The sequence below is a fragment of the Cuculus canorus genome, chromosome 3, assembly GCF_017976375.1.
Source record: "Cuculus canorus isolate bCucCan1 chromosome 3, bCucCan1.pri, whole genome shotgun sequence".
In the NCBI taxonomy this organism is placed as follows: Eukaryota; Metazoa; Chordata; class Aves; order Cuculiformes; family Cuculidae; genus Cuculus; species Cuculus canorus.
The window spans coordinates 6,706,429-6,728,483 of NC_071403.1; the positions used below are offsets into that span (position 1 = coordinate 6,706,429).

The 22,055-nt window shown below is 35.9% G+C and overlaps 1 protein-coding gene across 1 annotated transcript in view; it reads right to left on the reverse strand.

The window, feature by feature from the left end:
* Positions 1–22,055, reverse strand: part of CSMD1 (CUB and Sushi multiple domains 1) — a 1,155,040-nt gene that overhangs the window by 168,268 nt on the left and 964,717 nt on the right. The window contains exons 30-33 of the mRNA XM_054063646.1: positions 21,455–21,649; positions 15,420–15,536; positions 12,169–12,282; positions 10,277–10,372 (exon numbers count right to left, since the gene is read on the reverse strand). Of these exons, the coding sequence (XP_053919621.1) occupies positions 10,277–10,372; positions 12,169–12,282; positions 15,420–15,536; positions 21,455–21,649 (522 nt within the window). The remainder of the gene's footprint in view (positions 1–10,276; positions 10,373–12,168; positions 12,283–15,419; positions 15,537–21,454; positions 21,650–22,055) is intronic.

The following is a 22,055-nucleotide window of genomic DNA, read 5'->3' on the forward strand; positions in this document are numbered from 1 at the left end:
CCAAGCCACTCCCCGTGATATTTGAAAAGTCATGGCAGTCAGGAGAGGTCCCTGGTGACCGGGAGAAGGGGAACGTTGTGCCTATTTTTAAAAAGAGTAGAAAAGATGACTCTGAGAACTACTGACCTGTCAGCCTCACCTCTGTGCCTGGGAAGATCATGGAACAGATCCTCCTAGAAGCTACCCTAAAGCACATGGAGGGCAGGGAGGTGATTAATGGCAGCCAGCACAGCTTCACCGGGGCAAGTCCTGTCTGACCAACCTGGTGGCTTTCTAAGATGGGGCAACCACAGCACTGGATATGGGTAAACTGACAGATGTGATATACCTGGACTTCTGTAAAGCCTTTAACACAGTCCCACACAATATCCTTCTCTCTAAATTGGAGAGAGATGCATTTGATGGGTGGACGGTACGGTGGATAAGAAGCTGGTTGGATGGTTGTATTCAAAGAGAAGTGTTCAGTGGCTCAAAGTCCAGGTATAGATCCATGACGAGTGGTGTCCCTCAGGGGTCCGTACTGGGACCGGTGCTGTTTAATAACTTTATCAATGATATTGACAGTGAGATTGAGTGCACCCTCAGCAAGTTTGCAGATGACGCCAGGCTGAGTGGCGTAGTTGCCACAACGGAAGGATGGGATGCCTTCCAGAAGGACCTGAGCAGACTGGAGAAGTGGGCCTGTGAGAACCTCATGAGGTTCAGTAAGGCCAAGTGCAAGCTCCTACACCTGGGTCAGGGCAATCCCCGTTTTCAGTACACGATGGGAGATGACAGCCCTGCAGAGAAGGACTTGGGGGTGCTGGAGGATGAGAAGCTCAACATGAGCCGGCAATGTGCACTCACAGCCCAGAAGGCCAACTGTGTCCTGGGCTGCATCCAAAGCAGCGTGGCCAGCAGGGTGAGGGAGGGGATTCTGCCCCTCTGTTCCTCTCTTGTGAGACCTCATCTGGAATACTGTGTCCAGTTCTGGAACCCTCAATGTCAGAAGGAGATGGAGCTCATGGAAAGGGTCCAGAGGAGATGATCGGAGGGCTGGAGTGCCTTCCATACAAGGATAGGCTGAGGGAGCTGGACTTGTTCAGCCCAGAGAAGAGAAGGCTCAGAGGAGATCTTAGAGCGACCTTCCAGTACCTGAAGGGGCTACAGGAAAGCTGGAAAGGGGCTATTCATAAAGGCTTGTGGGGATAGGATGAGAAGGAACGGGTACAAACTGGAGAGGGGCAGATTTAGACTGGACATAAGGAAGAATTTCCTCACCATGAGAGTGGTGAGACACTGGCCCAGGTTGCCCAGGGAAGCTGTGGCTGCCCCATCCCTGGAGGTGTTCAAGGCCAGGTTGGATGGGCTTTGGGCAGCCTGATCTACTGGGATGTCCCTGACCATGGCAGGGGGGTTGGAACTGGATGATCTTTAAAGTCTCTTCCAACACTAACTATTCTATGATTCTACGAATTTAACACTATCTTTTACCAGTTTTCTCTATTGCTCCTGAGAATAACAGTTAAGTTCATGCAAGTGTTATTGAACACAGAGAAAAACTTCAAAGAAAGTTTAGAAAAAAAGTGGTACTAACAATGAGAGTACAATACATACTCTTCATATTAATATGCAGTGGATTGATTTATCAGAGAAGGTCATACAGATAAGAGTAACATATATTCTTCTAAATCAGTAAGTTGATGGTTGGAGATTTTAGGCTTGAAACCTTGAATTGTAAAATGCATTCAAGACTGAAAGAACATATTAGAAGTAAATTAAGATACTCCTACATAATTTGGGTAAAAAAAGGCAAATAAATTTGTCGAGTTTTTAAAATGGTTAAATACTTTACATAGTACAAACAAGCCTCTTCCCTTTCAGTAAATTTAATACAGATGCCTTTGTTCAAATAAATGGGATTTTGTGATTAAGTTTTTCAGCAGTATCACACAGTTGCTCTGTGAAATTTGTTCATGCATACAGTTCCAGCCATGGCAGGAAATTATTCTGCAGTTGAGGAAGGATAACAAAGAAACCATAGATTTCACACAGTCACAGTTCTTTCTAATTGTAACCTGCAGACCAGCTGCAATCTGCCAGGTGAATTCAGCTGGCCCAGCCTGCTCTTTTTTGTTCTCTTTTATTGGGACTAATAGCCTTTTCTCTATCAAATGGTCAAAGGTACAAGCACTATTTTATTAAAACCTTTCTTAAAAAAAATGTATAATGACTTTACAACTGACAAGGTGACTGCAGACATCAAAAGCCCTGGCTTCTGTCCGGGATGGGGACTGGGTGCTCTTGCCACACAAATCCCCAGAAATATCTCTGGCCCAAAGCAGCTGTCACTTTCTCAAATATCTTTGAGAACAGGCACAATGTGTTCCACCGACTGGTGGAACTTTAGGCAGATGAGAGGTGAAAGGTTGTTCTTACCAGCTTCATCGGAAGCTGTTTATAAGTGACACATGGTAGCTCATGACCTCCTCCCACAGAGGTTACCACTACAGCCCCTTGTTAACTAAACTTTTAGCTTTACATGTGTCTAAACCTCACTTTTCCTAAGAGGTTGTATGACCTGACTGAAAATTCCAACATCACTCCTCGAGCATTTTTCTGTCACTGTGTAGAAGAAACTCTTGCCCAGCATTTTATGGGAATACTACCTTTTGCTATCTATTTTTTGCCATTTTTTTTCCTATAAGGAAACTCTCTGTCACTATAGCAAATGTAGGGATAGTTTACTAACACTTACATTAGGTCACGTAGAAAAAAGACTGCTATGTGCTTCCTTTTCACACTGAAAGCTGTCGTTTTACTGAGAGCAGCCAGTAAGTGAAACAGTCATGGCAGCCACAAACACCCATGACTAGAGTTGTGCCAGATTATTCTACTGTCAACAGGAAACAATGCAACGCTAAAATTGACATTTTCCTCAGTTCTCAGAGGTTTTACTAATACTCTTATTAATGCTTACAGAAGGATAAGAAATGTTAACAATGCACAAATAAACCATGCCATTCAATATAAAAAGTACCATTTTTCTACTGTTTTTCTTTTCCTGTTTTAACAACTGCCTTAAGAATAAAGGCAACGCAAGCCAGGTATAACAACAAAGTGAGATACTCCCTCACTGCTTAAAATGGAATTCAGATATAAGTAATCCATGGGAAACTGCAGCACAGTTTCAAACATTATAAAAAATCAGGAAAATAGATGTTTTCCTCTAAAAAATGACATGGCTGATAGCCCAGCTGAAATGTTGCTTCTAACAGATGTACTTGACCTCTTAACCAAAGCTCCAAAGCAGCTAAGAGCCTAAGCTGCAGCCTGGCCAAAAACTTCTCTAGTTCCAGCCTGTTCTCCCGCTGAGTGACACAATGAGTATCATGCATATGAGCTTGGAACACTGATCACGCGATTAACATATAAATAGTGGGCGGTTTTTTCAGGACTCATTTATCAAGGAACAAAAAAGGCTGTGGGTACAAGGAGTCTAATCCTTTTTTTTTTTTTTTTCCCATCATATGTAATTTGACTGCAAGCCAACCACTTTATTCCATAAATAAGACAGCCTAGGTGAGCTTTCTTTGACCATAGTGGCGATCTCTCCTTGAACTGGGTTGCCTCTCAAGGTTGCTCCTCAAGGCAGAGAGAACTTTTACCATCGGCAAATCTTTGATAAGTGACCAATATCACACATAACCTCGCAGTATGTTAACTTCGATTTGTGTCTTGGTAATTTTGAATCATCGTTCAAATGATTGTGCCCTACAGTGACAGAGTGAAGTTTGCCATTGAACTTCATTAAGTCTTTTACGACATCATATTAAAACAGCTTTTGCTGAAATCTTTTATAGTGATTCTTTAAGCAATATTAATCACCCATTCACGACGCCTCTACTCCAACAGACTGTTTTACTTGGGAGACACCTACAATGATCATCTAGTCCAACTGTTTGACCAAGTCAGGACTGACCAAAAGTTAAAGCATACTATTAAGGGTATTGTCCAAACACCTCTTAACACTGACAGGTTTGAGACATCGACCACCCCCCTAGGAAGCCTATTGTAAATGAGGACATAATGTGTCATGGTAACACATACAGCAAACAATACTAATCACCTTAGCTCTGCTCTCTAATTACACTCAGCAGTGTGTGGCTACGTATTTTATTCCTGTCACTGATTACATCAACTTAATTGCTAAAGTCATGTTCTTTTTTTATTGTTGTTCCCTTTGTATTTCTTCCATCGTCCTTTCTTGTCCTGGAAGACTAACATTCTTAATACTCCTCTTTAAAATCTCATTTGACCCCATAAACTTCTTTATATATATTTTTTGGTAGACAAAGTAAAGGAAGACAAGCATTAAAATCCCATAAATTTTGGGGTGGTAGAAAGCTCATTATTTTGCTTTTTAGGGAAAGAACTCTATACCGCTGCAGTAAATAAAAATATATGCTCTATATAAAAGCATATGCTATTGTTTCTTAAGTAATGTCATAGAAAGAAAACAAGCGTAAGATAAACATTAAAAAAATTTAATTCCCAATCTTCTTAAATGGGATTGCTCCTAGCATATTTCAACATAACCAACCAGAATATTCTGAAGGACTGGACATCCATTCAGCCTGATATTACAGATACCCTTTACCTGTTGTATGAAATACAAGGAAATGTGGTCATCTGAGGAAAAGAAATGAAGGCACAAATGGCATATGCAGCTAAAAAGGTTCTTGAGAAAGTGACATTGCAAAAGCCATTAAATTTGAATCAAAAGCTACAAGCTTTATCTGTTGCTTGCTCAAAACAGAAGGTGAAATAAGGTAAACCATAACTTCTTTCCATTCCTTTTACCCTTCTTTCTAGCTTTTGCCTAGTGCTGGTAACCTAGGCTTCTCAAGCTGTATCACAGAGGCATTCTGTTTTCTACAGCAATTATCCTCCATCTTCTAGTAAATGTTTCATACTGCTGTGAAACAAAATTAAAATCAGCCCAGTGGAAAAGTGAATAGGGAAGAAGGTCATCCTGGAATAGAGGGCGATAAATAAAATTATTGACTTTGCAGACGGGATTACTGTGTTCAGTGTGAGAGTAGACATTTTTGCCTGGAGTATTTAAAAGCCTAGCAAGTAGGCAGTCATTGGAAATATGACCACATGCTTCAAAAGAAAAGAGCAAAATCTCAGACTGATAGAGCTTCTTAAATACCACTAACTCATTAACCAATATAAGTATACATACATGTGTGTATTAAATTAAGCTCTTAGAATACATTTTGAAATATATTAGAAAACCTTCATATTCAAATAGCTTCATAATTCTCCTGAGACAAAATATCTGTGCCTGAGTCATTTTTTTGCTGCTGCAGAGAATCATAGGATCATAAAATGATTTGGGTTGGAAAGGAACCTTAAAGATCATCCAGTTCCATGGCCAAGGAGACCTGCCACCAGACCAGGCTGCCCAAGGCCCATCCAACCTGGCTCTGAACATCTCCAGGGATGGGGCAGCCACAACTTCCCTGGGTAACCTGTGCCAGTGTCTCATCAACCCTCATTGTCAAGAATTTCTTCCTAATGACTAACCTAAATCTTCCCCCTTCCCATTTATAGCCATTCTCCCTCATCGTGTCACCCCTGTGTAGTCACCCTTCAGGTACTGAAAGGCTGCTATGACGTTTTGGCCTTTGGATCATCTTCATGGCCCTCCTTTGGACCTGTTTCAACAATTTCATATCCTTCTTATGTTGAGTATTCCAGAACTGAGCAAAATATTACAGGCAGGGTCTCACGAGAGCTGAGTAAAGAGGGAAAATCCCCTCCCTCGCCCTGTTGGCCACACGATTTTGATGCAGCCCAGGATACGGTTGTCTTTCTGGGCTGCGAGCGCACATTGGTGGCTCATATCGAGTTTCTTATCAATCACACCCACAAGTCCTTTTCTTCAGGGCTACTGTCAATCATGTCATCCTGCAGCCTGTATTGGAGCCACAGATTGCCCTGACCCAGGTGTATAACCTTTCACTCAGCCCTGTTGAACCTCATGAAGTTCATACAGCCCCACTTCTCCAGCTTGTCCAGGTCCCTCTGGATTACATTCCCTCCTTCTGGTGTGACAACTGCACCACTCAGCAAATTTGCTGAGGGTGCACTCGATCTCGCTGTCTATATCATTGATGAAAATGTTAAACAGCACTGGTTCCAGTACAGACCCCTGAGAGACTGCTCTTGTCACAGAAGACTTCTCATTTGTTAAAATCTTTTTCTCACAGTTAGTGAAAAGTAAGTGTAGTCCAAATAAATCACTGAAATGACGCATATCATTGTGCTTGCCTGGAGACTTACTATTCAACAATGATATATGTGCGTGTGTTTTCACACACATTCAGCTAATAGAATTGGCACTTTCTATCACTACAAATACTTCAAAAGCAACAAAACAACAACTAAACACTTCACCTACATGAAAATCAAATAGAATAAGAGAGAAAGGTATAATTGGTATGCAAATGTCTAATAAGAACTCAAATGCTGAAAGGTGTTTTTAATTCCAGGTGTTTATATTACCCCTCTTCTCCAATTAATTCTATATGATAACTTTAGATGCAAGTGATGCTTTTGATGTCTTAAAAGGGCAGGTACTGATATCTTGAGCTATATCCAATGCAGAGTATGTGATCAAGTTAATGTATTTCTGTGTTTATAAACACAGAAATCACCATTCAGAAGGAGACTAAACAGTCCCAAGGTGCTCCTTGTAATTACAGAAATATTCTTGAGAGGAGACAGTTCTTTCCATTAATTTTCTGTGTCAACCCATGACTGTGCTCCAATATAAATATTTTTTTAAACAAAATCCTGGCGGTTATTTTAAACTGTCCAAATTTACTTTTACACTTCCAATCAGTAGAGCTGGAAGGCAAGTATGGAATAAACCAGTGTTCAATGCCTATCTCATTAAGCTTATTGGGCACTGTATTAGGTTCATTTATAGATACCAGTCTGCAAAGATGGGACCACTAAAACACAGTTAAATCAAATATGTTTTATTGTTCAAACACACTATTATACCTTAACCTGTTACACTTACATTAAAACTTATAAACTTACCAACTCATGAACTGGTGTCAATCACTGAGCAGGAGAAGGAGATGAAGCATAGTGCTCGGACGGTCAGAGTCAAGAGGTACTGCACTTCCCTGGGCGTTCACTTGGTAACAAGACGTGCATGTATTCCTTCTCAACCCGACCTGTCCAGCCCAGCTCATTTTATCCTTCTCTTGAGGACTGCAAAAAGGGTTAGCAGCATCATCCGCCCCTCGCGCAGCCAGCACATGAGCAGACTGAGGGACAACTTGTTATTTGTCCCACACTAACAGTGATTTTGACACCAGGTCCTGTTCTCATAACACTTTTCCTGGCTACTCATGCTCCTTGGGCTCTGCTTCAAGGTCTTGTAAATACCAGGCAGTTCCAACTGATTTTCTATGTATTTTATCCAATTCCCTGCCTGTTATCTGCCTAGTTAAGTACAGTCACAAACTTTCTCACTGCAAGCTGGCTAAGAATTGTTGTTTAAGCTAATTCACTTCTTAAAGATTTGAGTGCACAATACTTTAACCATATATATATACACATATATACATATATATATATATATATATATATTTGGATGTGGCCTTGGGCAGCCCAATCTGATGGGATGTCCCTTCCCACGGCAGTGGAGTTGGAACTAGACGATCTTTAAAGCCCCTTCCAACCCTAACTATTCTATGACTCTATGATTCTATATATATCATTTGTCTATATATCTCATGCCCAACAATAGACCACTATTTATTATCTCTGATACACGCCACCACGTCGTCTGTTGTTGGGATACAATGATATTCAACTACTCTAAACTTATCTAACATAAAATCCAAGTGAACAATACTTTAACAACTTATATGTATATCATTTATCTATATCATATCATGTCCAACAACGGACCGTTATTTATTATCTCTGATGCAGGTGGGTATGCGATGCACCTAAGGAACTGCCCAGAAGACCCTTGGGACTGCATTTGTTGCCTGTACTGGCAACAGGCCTGGAAGCACAGCTCCAGGTGTTGCCAGACTTCATTCACTAAGACACGTGGATCAACTTACTGTACCAAGCTGCCTAGCAGCATGCTAACAGACATGGGCATGCTGTCTCATTCTTGCATTTCAACTGCAGTGTGCAGGCATGCACATAATACCTCCTCAAATTCCACTCTGTCAGGAAGAGACCTGCAAATCTTACACATGACACCCGCCCTTCAACACTGAAACTGCCTCACAATCCCTGTCATATCAGTTTTTCTTCCAAATCTCCAAGAAAATAGAATTTCTTAGAACCTGAACAAAATTCTTGAGGCGTCAATTGGGAATACTGAGGATACTAATATAATTAAGTGAACTCCCCAAAACTTTGATCTGGGCTACAGATACTCATGAGGTAAGCTTGAAAGCATCTTTGGCACTTTTACCCTTTCTTTATATATTACTGAAGAATAGTTTCTGATGTTTTTGGATTTTTTTTTTATGCAGACTCCAGGCTAGCTTCAGTCAAACTGATTCTGAAACTGTAGGTGGTAAAAACACATCGAAGCATAGCTATATGGTTTCAACATTATGCTTCTTGTACATATCCAGAACTGAGGTTTTCATAAGTACTTGAAATTACTTTATTTATTTTTCTCTTATTTTTATGTCTTGAGAAAGATGAAACGAACAGCACTTTAAGTGAATATAACAAAGATTTTCATAACAGCTCTTATGCATACTCAATTAAGTGAGTAACTGTCAGTATAGATCAAATCTCCAAATCTATTTTTCTGCTCTTTTTCAGAAAAAAAAATCACTATTTCATATTGTAACTGTAATTGGATGGGGCAAAAATTAAATATAAAATAAATGTGACGTGTACAATTAAGTATACAATTATAAAATATTTAATTTTATTGTTAATAATTGTCCTGGGTAACTGGATATTTCTGCACCAGAACTGCAAGACCTAATTTCTGTGTTATTATAATGGCAGAATATAAACCAGAAATTGTTGGAGTGATGCTGTTGTATAACAAATCTATTGATTTTATTTTCACTGTTTTTTTAAATTAAAAAATGTATTTAGCAATTCTGGATGAATTTCTTGCGCCCAATTCAAATGTTACCCATTATCATGTTTTTACATCAATCTCAGGGAAATCTGTCTTTTATCATAGTTCAAATATGTGCTTCCTCTGGTCCACAGCAGTCTAAAAGTTTACACCTAACTCAGTACAAAATAAAGATGTATATCTTGTTTTGCTCCAAACTGAATACAATAGTCGCTGTATTTAGAAAAGAAGTTCTAAGGTCTTGTCCCTGCTCATTTAGCAAAACACTGAGTAGATTTAATAGATATTTCTGTCAGATAATTAAGTGGCTATGAACTGATCGGCTGCTCACAGAGAAGACCTGTGGGGTTAGTGGCCAGCTTGGGCTGCAAGGACTGCAAGATGATGAAGCTAAGAATCCGCCAGAAGGTTGGAATTAAGGCATATTCATGAAGTTGGTACATTGAATTGTTTTAGAAACATTTGAGAGCCTTGGAACAAATTATCCCATTGTGAGGGAAGACTGGGAATCTGGGCAGAAAACCTGCAGGGCTTAAAGAGGAGATTTTTAAACAATATAAATACAAAAATGGAACATAACACAAATAGGGGCAAGGGCAGGTAATGAATCGGGAGTATGACACCACGGCTTACCTACTTAGAAACAAAAATCGGGAAATTCCAAGTCCAGCTAGAGAAAAAACTAGCATGAGGCATTAGGGAAAAACAGTCTACAGGTATGCTAATTACAAAGGGAAGTTCAAAATAATGTGGGTATGTTGATGCATGGGCAGGGGTTGGGTAGGACAACCAAATGACAAATGATGCAGAAAATATTTAAGTATTAAATGTCTTTTTTGCCTTGCCTTCACAGTCCTCAACACGTGCTTCTACAGTCTGAGGAGGACGCGAGCAGTAAGGGAGCAACAGTTTACAGATTACTGACAGAGGCTGGACGTACTCAAGTCCATGAGGCCCAGATAAGATTAACTGGAGACAATTGCAATGATTGAAGCATTCTACTATCAGAAGTCCCTGTTGGCTGGAAAAAGGTTAAGAGTATACCTATATTTAAAGAAATACTTTAAGACATAAGAATTCAAGATGATGTGCCGTATAACACCAGAACCAGCGTCTTCCATGAAAAGCAGACATATTTACCTTGGTAAACAAAGTGGAATCCCCTGGCTGATGCCCCACTCTTAGCACTGAATCGCAGAAGAATTTGATTAGATGTAGCCAAAGGCAATGTTTCTCCTACAAAAAACAAAGAAAAAATAAATATGCAAACTAAAACGACAGTTGTGACTCTTCAATACATAATCAAATATTCTGTTAAAATACACAGTTTTGTTTTCCTCCATAGTTAAAGAAAATGTAAATAACAGAGTATAAGATTAAATTCACCATTGGAGATTTGAAAGCCTGTCAGAATAAAAAGACTTCATAATTCAACAACCTTAACATTCTGACATTTACTGCAGCTGTTGGAACGAGAGCTCCAATAAACAACTTGTTTCGGGAACGCTACTGCTATTTGGGGCCAAAATCATTATAAGAATTTTTGGTTAATTTTTTTCTGTCACTGAAAGCTTTATCCTGCCCTGTAGAACACATTAAACAATTAAAAGCATTTGAAAAATTATATGGGAGATCTTCATGTGATGTTTGCCATTTCAAAACTATAACTGAGAGGGAATCAATCTATAAATCATTTTATGTAGTTGCTTCAAAAAATTATATTCACACATGAACTATATCACACTATTAACTTCCTAATAGTATTTCAAATTTTATATATGGACAAGCGAATAAATAAGTTATTTTATCTCCCTTCCTGAGATATCTTATCTACAGTCATGATAAAAGTTCAGTAACAAATTGTTACAGACAAAATTAGAGTACTTTTACACTGCAAGGATGCCACTCCCTATGACAAGTGTTTTTATTTTCTTTGAAGTATATCGATGAATATTGTGGGAAATTCTACTGAAATCAATGATAATGTATTAATTCAAAATATCTGAGATGACTTGGTAAACAGGATTTGTAATTCTTTCACTTAGATTAGTTTTATAATATTGTAATTAGAGATTCCATGTAACAGGATCCTATCTTAAACCAATGTAAATCAAGTATGTCACAAGTAACAAGTAAAAATCACAAGTTTAAACTCTCTTCAATTATTTTCAAATACCTCCTGTGAAAACAGACATTAATTTCAAGTTTGCATGTTTGATGCACTAAAATTGATTAGATGAGTTGTATCTTAAATTTAAACATATTTTTAATCAAATTTTTATGACATAAATAGCTGGGATTCACCAGAGGAAAATGATGAGCTGAATTTTTCAAATAATACAATGTTTTCTATAAATAAAAGTGTTACTTCCTTTTAACATAAGTATTTATCCGATAATTCAAAATGAAACCCAAGAAGCCATGAAAAGCCGTGAGTTGCAAAAATCTTAAACTCACATATAAACTCTCCTAAATACTGGACGTGTATGACAGAACACATTACAGCTGCAGAAATATATTTTATATAATATCCACTTGAGATGAACATAGTAATTATGTATGCATACCTTGGAAATTCTAGCCATGCTGAAATCCATATTAAGTTTAATTACGATTTCACAGGGTCAGTGTTTTGTTATAGTTACCCGAATGCAACAGCTGGCCTGCTTTTAGTCTAAGTGCATGTTTGCATACAGCTAATTGCATTCTGTGAACGCAAGTAATTTGTGTTCAAATTAGGCGTTCAGAAAATGTAGATGTGTAATTCACAGAGTTTAGGGGCAGAGAAGATATTTATATCACCCAGTCTACCCCCTTACATAAAGATCTGAGATTATCATCGATTTCTGCACTCATCCCAGTGATCAGAATGTCTTGATTCAAATATTTACAAGGGTCTTCCATTACCATTGGCATCCTGTTCCAATGATTTAATTATTATAGTTCCAAATGATATTCACAATATTGTCCTGATTCATTTTTTACACACTGAGCTCAGTAAGAAATATGTACTTCTTTTCTTTATTACTTACCTGAGTGGGATCCAGACAGTGAACTAAGAAGTCGTGCCTGCGAGTTTTCACCATCAAATAATTCTGCCACATCATTCAAAGCTGTCTGAAAATAGGCAAATTGTCCAAACACAACTGGAGAGGAGAAAAAAAAAAACCAAAAAGAGAAGATAAAACAAGAACCTAGTCTTTAAAAGCAAATTTAATGAGATATTTACATGAATGCAAATCCTTGCACGAATCCTTTCCAAGTTAATTTACTGTCTACCATGATGACAGCTGCATGAAACATAAGAAGTAAGAATCTGATGTGTCTTTCCTTATTTATTCTTAATTTAAAAAAAGATAGTTAAATCACTCTTCCACCCAAAGCACGCTACCTAAATAAGTTGTATTTCTTATTGCACAGGTACCTATGAAAATCAGGAAATAGGATATAAAAATATATGTAGGATAAAAAGGATATATAAATAGTATATATTATGTGTTATGTGTTATATATTATATTATATTATATTATATTATATTATATTATATTAATAATATCAATAGGATATCCAAAATTGAATGTTTTTTACCAACCTTGTTAGGGAATGTCCATCATCACACATGATTAGTTGACGAGGAAGATGTTTTAAACTGACTAACTCTGTATTAGTACATATTTTATCAAAAAGAATATAAAAACTTATCAAATATCTAAAATATCAATATGCGATCAGTTTTGATATACTGAGACACTTAATTTGCACTTCAGCTGTATATATTGTAATGTGTATTAACAAAGAAATTGTGATTAACATGTCTCATTAGGAAATATCAAATGGTTCACTGATTTTAAATATCAGATAGCAGTAGAAATATGAAGCATTAAACATCACTGTAGTCACCCATTGTGCTGAGACGAATCCGTTTTAAAATTATACCTATTCCACATGCGGTATACAAACCACAGGTCTTCAGTGCAGCACCGTTTCTGTACAGATGGTATTTTCCAACTTGTAAAACTCTCATTTTTTAAACTGTTTTTTTTTTTTTTTTTAATAAATATTGTGTAGTCCAACCTCCTGATTTTAAAAGCTAACTTTGAATTCTGTTGAGGTTGCTCAGGTCTTTTTCTTTGATGTACCTATGCTTAATTGCTACCATGGTGAAGAATATTCTCCTTACGTCCAGTTGGAATTTGTTGTGTTACAACTTTTGCGTAGTGCCATTGTTGTCTTACTGCAGACTTCTGGAAGGAAGGGTCTTCACATCTCTCCAGGCTCAGCTTCCTTCAGCTTTCCTTGTACTGTGCTTCAGCCTGCTAATCATCTTGCTTCCTCTTGGTTGGGTTTGTTTTATTTTACCACTCTGTGTCTTCCCATTTGGAAGCAAAAAAACTTTAGACAGAGTTCCCAGATGCTGCTTCATGAAGGCTATAAAGAGCAAAACTATTTCCCCTCAACTTGCAGGCTAAATCCTTGCGAACGTAGCCCAGCGTACAGTTAGGTTTCACTGCTCCAAAGTCAGTGCAAACTATTATGAGTTAGATAAACCTATTAGAACTGCTAAAGTGTACCTTTTTAAAAGCAATTTTATATCACAAATGAAAAAGAATTGCTTTTAAATTGTGTCTACAGACAATACATTCAAGTAACTTTTCCATCAGGCCCCCTTCAAGTCAGGACCATCATGAGATCCGGTATGGAGAAATCATTTTGTCAGCTTCTTGTCAAGTACTGTAAATATTCGCTGTAGAGTCTACTTGTGTCAGTTTTTCTTTCTCACAAATAAGAATAGCAATATTTATTTGTTTAGATGGCTGGTAAAAAGGTTGCATAATTTTAAAAAAATGAAATTTTGAGTATTATTTATCAAAATTTTCTACACTGTGATAACATCCAATTACCCAATATTCTAATAAAACAAAAAATTAAACACAACGTAATTACTTTAAAGAACTTCACAACTACTGATATGGGCCTAGAAATACTTTGCACATTCTCAATAGGAAATTTTTGTGGAAAATATTCTGTAATAGAGCCTCTAATTGGATAAATATGTCTCTCTGTAAAGCTCCAAAAGCATTTAATTGTATATACTGTCTTCGACATCTAATCGCTTTGAATGATTTGATGGATCCTTTCTATGAGTTACAGTCACTTTCTTATCCTATTAATTATTTTCTTGTACTCTGTATAATTCTAATAGGAAAAAGAGAAGTCAAAACCATAATAAAGAATAGAGAATACTTTTAAACTTTCCTGTAGTACAAATCTCAAGGATTTGAGTTACTCCCACCTTTAAAACATTGATGAATAACTTTTATATGATACATATTGTGGTTTTTAAATAGAACAAGAACTAATCAAAATATATTTTATTTCATAATTATTTCACGATAGTGGTTGCAAGTACCTACTGTGCAAATACATTTCTTTTTTTCTTACTACAAAGCTATGAACAAAAATTGTGAACACAATCAAAGACTAGTAATCATGGGTTCAGTATTAGAACTATAATTAAGAGGTATAATAAACTTTTCCCAAGCTCTCAACCTGTAAATATCTAACTGTTTCTGTGAGCAGCTCCTGAAATTCCTGGGTGAATGAAACTGTTGAGTTTTCACAGGTTTCATTGCATTTAGAAAGTGCCAAACACACTCATTTGCTGTGCATTCAGTTTTTTGGTTGGTAAGTACTACACTACACCTTATTGATATTTACCTGGACTTGAATTAGGGAAACCTGTTTTGCAGAAAAACATGCCCTGCCTACAATCGCACAGGTTTTAAAGATTTTGTGCAAGTATTTTGACATACTGAAATAATCATTTTTGTGATTTTTCACCAACATTTCTGATACTTTTACATAAAATTGCTTACTTTCCCTCCACTGTACTTGTTAAATGTGATTCAACTCATCTTGTGCTTGTTAAAACATGAAAATCACAAAGTTAAAAGAACACATGATGCTTGTTTTTTCACCACTGATTTTACTTTGCAGGAAGTTCGCATGACTGATTAAGTTATAATTATGAATGATGTAATCGATGAAAGTATTCAGGATATGCTTGGGTAGCAGACGCAGATAGCTTAGCTGGAGTAAATTGATTACTCTAGGGAGAAGTAAAAGGTCAAAATCCTAGAATCAATTTCTGTTTCAACAATATGTTTATTTTTTTATAAGCAATTTGCAATACATTGAAATCTAAGGTCACTAAAACACTCAGGACATTTGAACAGCAGAACAATGATTAATGACTGATAAATCAGTAGAAGAAATTCTTACCAAATTCTTTAGGAACAGTTATTGAATAATGGCAAGTCTGTCCAGCAGTATAATTATGAGGATAACTTGGTGATAAAACCACTCCCTCTGATCCAGAATACTGTCCTCCACATGGTGCTGGAAACAAACCAGAAAGAAATGTGTTATATTAATTACAGTTCTTTGTGTTAATTTAGTCTGCAAATGAAAACCTAAAGATCACAAAGTGATGGTTTAGTGTTTTTGCTTTTGTTTGGTTTTCCTGTACTGATATATCTCATAGTTCTTTCTCGGGATATAGATTTTACTAGAATTCCTTTAAAATCAGAATACATGAAAATTCCACTTGACTAGAAATATTCATATTGGACTAGAAGTATAAACTTTTTAATTGAAAGAAACTGTAAACAGAATTTAGGTATGGGGTTTTTTCAACGTGAATTTATGTCTATATCTAACTATATACCTATGTGAAGTAAAAGCTCAGAAAAAAATGTAACTGCATAAATAAATGGAAAAACACAGTAATCTTTGGTCTCAGAGGAACACACAGATAAGTTAAACATTATGCTGCACAAAACACTGTGGATTCTGCTTTTTGAATGTGTGTTTGAACTGCCTTGCGCTTCATAACTTCCTAGCTTATCATAAAAAGAACCTTTATCAAAAGGTTTTTTCCATCCTGGTGATTCTATGATCTATGATTCTATGAATATATAGATCATGCATATAAAAAAATCTTCATATGTATATATTATACATATAGATATGAATCTTCATGTTATATATAATATATAATATATAATATATAATATATAATAATCTGAAGATCTAAATTATATATTATTTTTATAGGTTTATATTATATATAAATTATATATACATATACATATACATATACATATACATATACATATACATATACATATACATATACATATACATATATATATAAACAGAAGAGAAAGAGTAAGACAAAATCTTTACAGATACTGAATTTTGAAGGGATATGTAAGGACAGTGGAGTCCCAGCCTTTAAGAATGGTCGGGCATTCAGTAAGTAACAGTTCTGCCCATATCATGAGAAAAAAAAATGATCAATGCATATATCTCATGTATGGGCAATAAATGTGACACACTAAGTGGTTGTTGGATTTACTGATTATATCTGAAAGCGCCGCATCACAGGAAGTCTGTGTCTCGAGGATTTCTCAGGAAAATCCAGAGAAGGGATATGTGCTTTTGGAGCAATAACAAACATAAGGAGCACCTATTTTTAATGTAATGTGTCTCCTTGTGTTGGATACTGAATAAACACATTTCTGTACAATGACAACAAAGTATTACTCTTCTCAGCTTTTGAGAACTAGAGGATAGGCTTGGATTTCTATCAAAATCTGCATTAAAATGTAAGCCTTATAAATTATATTGTTTATATTCAGTGATCATTTGTTGTTGTTTGTTTGGTCAAATGATTTCATCACACACTACTCAAAACTATAGAATTTACAAGAATAAAAGATTGTTATACACTGTTGCTTTACCCAAGAAGCCAATAATTATATTATTTTAAAAATAAATGTATTAAATTATATAAAAAAAGCCTATAATAGTCACATTACTTTTGGGTTTAAGCAAGGAAAATACCACTGTATAATCTAAACAATTGTTGTCTACTATAGTAGACATTAGTTGAATAGAACATTAGTTCACTCTGGGATTCTTACGTATAGCAGTCTACATTTTAATAACTGCCTGTAGAGTAGCTCTGTAGAGAAGGACTTGGAGTCCAGATGGACAACAAGCTCATTGGTCTGTTAACAGCCCCCAGCTCTGCTGCCGCTGCCCATGTGCTATGGGGTTGTGCCCTACGACTTTAGTCAAACTTGGCTCCAGGTCATCTGCCCTTGCAGGACAGACCTGTTCCTTCTGCTCCCTGACAGCAGCTGGGCTTTAAAATCGCACTTGAAATATTTCAATAAGTTTAACTTCAGCAATTAGTACTACAAATCTGTGTCTTTTCTTATCTGCTTTTATGAATTATTCAAAAATTCAATGTAAGATTGAAGATGAGGAGTTTAATCAATCAGTAGGCTGAATTGGATTGTGTGGCTGAGGTGAAGCTCAAATATCACGAGGAACCAGTTCATGCCATGAATTTAAAGTTTTTCTACATCTTTTTTCTTCTTGCCTTAAGGATACCAGATAGTAAGCCACAAAGTCTGTCTTCTAATTACCAGACGAAATCCTCAAGTAAAGAAATTTCACTGGAATTGCAGTATATCACATGCATAATTTAAAACCAATTACAAAGTTATGGATTTGTAAAAAAAAATCCCTTTTTAAAATGTGTTTTCCTATTTTTAGGTACAGTTTTGATAATATCTTTGATAATATCTATGGTAACATGTGTTAAGTACCCTCTGTAAGGAAAGACTGTGAGTGCTTAGGGCAAAAAAGATGCAAGAAAAGTTCTCTTGCAGGTTAAGGCTGCAAAATTTATTAGCGTAGCCCTGTGGCAGTCAAACACATCCTAAACAGAGCTCTCAGTTTTGACTATAAGTAATGTTTGATTTTGTGAGAAAAAACTACATTTGCAAATGTTATATTTTAATAAATTCATTCAGGACTGGAAAATTAATAACCAAAAAAATATGCCTGAGACTTTCCATTATTGTTTGAGGGTGTATCTACTGGCAGTTCCCACTGTTAACAAGGTAAATGTGAAATTTGTTTTAATCATGTCTGACTGTAAAATACTACCTTAAAAAAACCAATGAAAATGACATCACAAAGAAATAAAGTTGAATAAAGTAATGTCATGTGGATAATTTACTTAAAGAACTAAGTTCATAATTTTCAGAGTCTTAGGACTTACTGTAAAGCACTCATTTCAAGTACTTTTCCATATTCCATGCTTTACAATTAGTGATTTTTTTTCATACAATACTTTAAAGAAGTTCAGAAAGGAGTAATTAACTATAAGTAAAGTAACATAAACTCATAACATTGTACTAAAATTGCATCATGAGCACTGTTGTTTCATTTTTTCAGTTTGATTGAGTCAAGCTGTATATTACAAAAGAGCTTTATATGACAACAAAGGCGATCTTGGTTTTGCTTCTGGTCTCCTGTAAAACTTGTATCATTAAATTTCTGTATCAATATGTTCTATATTGGGTCTGTATTTGATATCTATATTTAAATGTAAAATAATAGATTTCATTTACACTTTATGCTTACATCATTATTTCACTTTAAACTTCGTGTCTCAGTTTTACTCAGAACAATATCCTGTGACAAAATGTAGAATTCTTTACTCTTTTGGATTTCTGACACAGCCATCGTTACAGAACTATGGTAAAATAAAACTTACAGGGATCCAAAGAGCTCAGGTAGTCCTCAGTGATCAGTGGTTCCGTTATAACCCACAATTTGAGATATTTGTCCTTCTCATAAATTAAGTCTATTTCACTAACCAGTAATTAAGACTCTACAAAAGGCTATACATATTTATTTTTTTTCAAGTATGGTTTACTCCATAGTAGAGACACAAATGTAGAAGCCATTTAAATGATATTTTAAAAACCATCCACATCTTAACTGAATTCCTAAGAGTGTGTGTTCCATATTAGAATACAGTAAACCGTACTAGTAGATAGAGTTAAAATACTTTCAGAAGCATATATTCTATTTTAGTTTTACTGAGATTTAACAGTGTCAAGATACTAAATCTTTCAGTTATTAATTTCTGCTTCTTTAGGCACTCAGCATTATTTAGAATAGATATCACGAGAATCTCAATACTGTATTAACTTTCACCTTGGAATAAGAATTATAATTACTGAGGCAGAAAATTAAAACGATGTCTCAGAGCTATGGCTAACTAATTTATCCTCTATCCCTTGTTTCAGCATTTGTGTTGCTATAAATACAAAACAATTTTAACAAATCAAAAGAAAGTTACGTGTATTAGTTATTGTGAATAAAATACTATAATGATTTATGTCAAACAAACAACTTCCTGTAAAATTTTATATTTTAATCATCTATTGCATGACCCTCAAAATTAATTTCATGTGAGATATCGATGTCTGTTTTGTTAAAATACAGGTATTTTTATAAGACATCTTGTCTGTCTGTTCTAGACTTTTATTTCTGAATGTAAAAATAGAAGATATAGATAAAAACATCTACATACACTTCATATCCATATATGTGTATATATGTAGCTTTACATTCTACTTCAAAAAGATACGAAAATAAATATTTATACTTAAATTTGAATTTTGCATCAAGGACACAAATAGTTCAAAAAATACGATGAGAAGTATACTGTTTTGCTAGGTGAATCACAGGTAATTTTTCTTTTTCTACATCACTCGCTGTTTTATAACAACTTCTTAAGCAATACAAGATATAATTGTTCAAGTCATTGCAATGTCACAGCAAAAGCTGCATTCTGCATTCTTTATAAGTAAAACAATTCAATCTGCTGTTCTATGTGATCTAAGCATTCACCATACGGAAGGAAAAAAAGCACTGTTTGTCTTTAAAACACTTTAAAAGCCACAAATTTACTGAACAAACAACCTCTAAGAAAAAACAAACAAACAAAACACCATCCATCCTAATTCCTCTTTCCTGTTGTTGTTGTTTGACAAGCTGAACACGTGCCAGCAAGTGCCCTTACACCAAAGGTGGCCATCAGCCTCTTGAGCTAGGTGTTAGGAAGATCATTTGCCAAAACATCAAGGGAGGTGGTCCTTCCCATCTTCTCCTCACTAGTGAGGCTACATCTGGAGGGCTGCTTCCAGTCCTGGGCTCTCCAGTCCAAGAAAGGTTAAGAGTTGAAGATCTTAAAGGTCTTTTCCAACGTAAATGATTCTGTGATTCTATGATTATTACTTTACGCGTGCATCAGAGCAGATATGGTGATCCAAAGGGCCTGAAATAATGTGAGGCTTACAGTGAAGTCTAGCAGAGTGGAGTTTCGTAGCTGAAGTGATGAAGTAGCAATTAAGCACTACAGATAATCAGCAACCTACACTGCTTCGGCTTTCCATGACTTTCTTCTTTGGGAATATAAACATAGATTTAGGCTATGGCTCCACTGGACACTGAAACATCTTGACTGGCCACAGCAAATACCTGTTCTAGTACTACTACTCTCATTTTCAGAAACCTAAGTGGGCAGCCTACCAGGAACAGCCTCTGTCCCATGTTTATTCCTACACTGTGACTAAGAAATTTTAGGCAGTGCTAAGTCTCTGCCCATGGCAGGAGTGTTGGAATTAAGATGATCTTTAAGGTCCCTTCGAGCTCAAACCATTCTATGATTGTACACTTCTAAGTTCTGAAACAAAATAATGCCTGGAAATAGTCTAATTACTTAAGTCTAATGGCTTAACCTATTTCCAGTCCCCAGTGCTTGTTCTGAGCGTGATTCAGGTAGTTTTTGCATAGACCAAGTTGCTACATCTTTTTAAAGTGAAATTATAAATTACTGTCACTCGGAAAGTAATACGTGAAAACAATGTATCTTGAGACTATATTAAGCACAGATAAATGCCTATTATTATAAATCAGTCATATACTGAAAATCCATTTGGTTGAAAGAACTGTCCCTACTTGCAGACCAAGAAACAGAAAAAAATGGCAACAGACACTAAAAGGGAATGAAAATAAACAATGTATAAGCCAGTAATACGTCATAATTATTGTTTAGTCTGTTTTATATCAATTCCCACACATATCACAAAACCTTCCACTAAAATTAACATGAGGGGGAAACCTGGAACCTTACATGTTGTACTGCAAGTATTATGAACCAAATAACATCTGCTGATTTTGGAATTTAAAGATATTTTATAATAGTTAAAACAATACACTAATGACTAAGCTGTAGTCCAAAACTCATATCACTATACTTTTTTACTTCAGAGGGTTTTTTTAATACAAGCTTTATGTTTAGAAATAGTGCAAATAGCCGCGGGGAGTGAGAAACTCTGAATTCACCAGGGGAACGAGGGAATTGAAAAGAAAACACTACGTACCATTACAAGACGGCAATGCTCTGTCCCATGCTGGTTTTCCATCTGCACCAATTACACACGTTATAGTTGAAGGATCGATAATCTTATACCCAGAATCGCACTGGTAAGTAATAGTTGAACCAAGCTTAAAGTCTGTTCCAATTCTTGTCCCATTCATGATGTTTCCAGGATCAAAACAAGCTTCCCGTGGCTTTTCTGTTAAAATGAATTAAAGTAACTCTATATACACTGTCAATTAAAATAAAATTAAATAAAATGAGATTTAATAATTATCACTGTTTATTCCTCCCCGTCAGTTCACATTTTTTGACATTTTATTAAATTATTTTTCTTGTTTCTGCATGTTTACTAGAAGACCATGGATCTTTGCGTTGGATGTTGTACGTGGCGAAGGAAATTATATTGAGAGGATCTGATCAACAGGATTTTCTTCATACCTCTTGTTAGTAAAACTCTTTAAAAGTTGATTGACTTCAATGAAGTTTAGTAGTGTGGAATAAAAACTACCATTTCTAGAATTCACCACATCGTACTATTATTTTTTTTAACCAGGTATCTTCCTCTGTACTCAGTAACTTCTGCTTGGAAAGCTGCCATACTA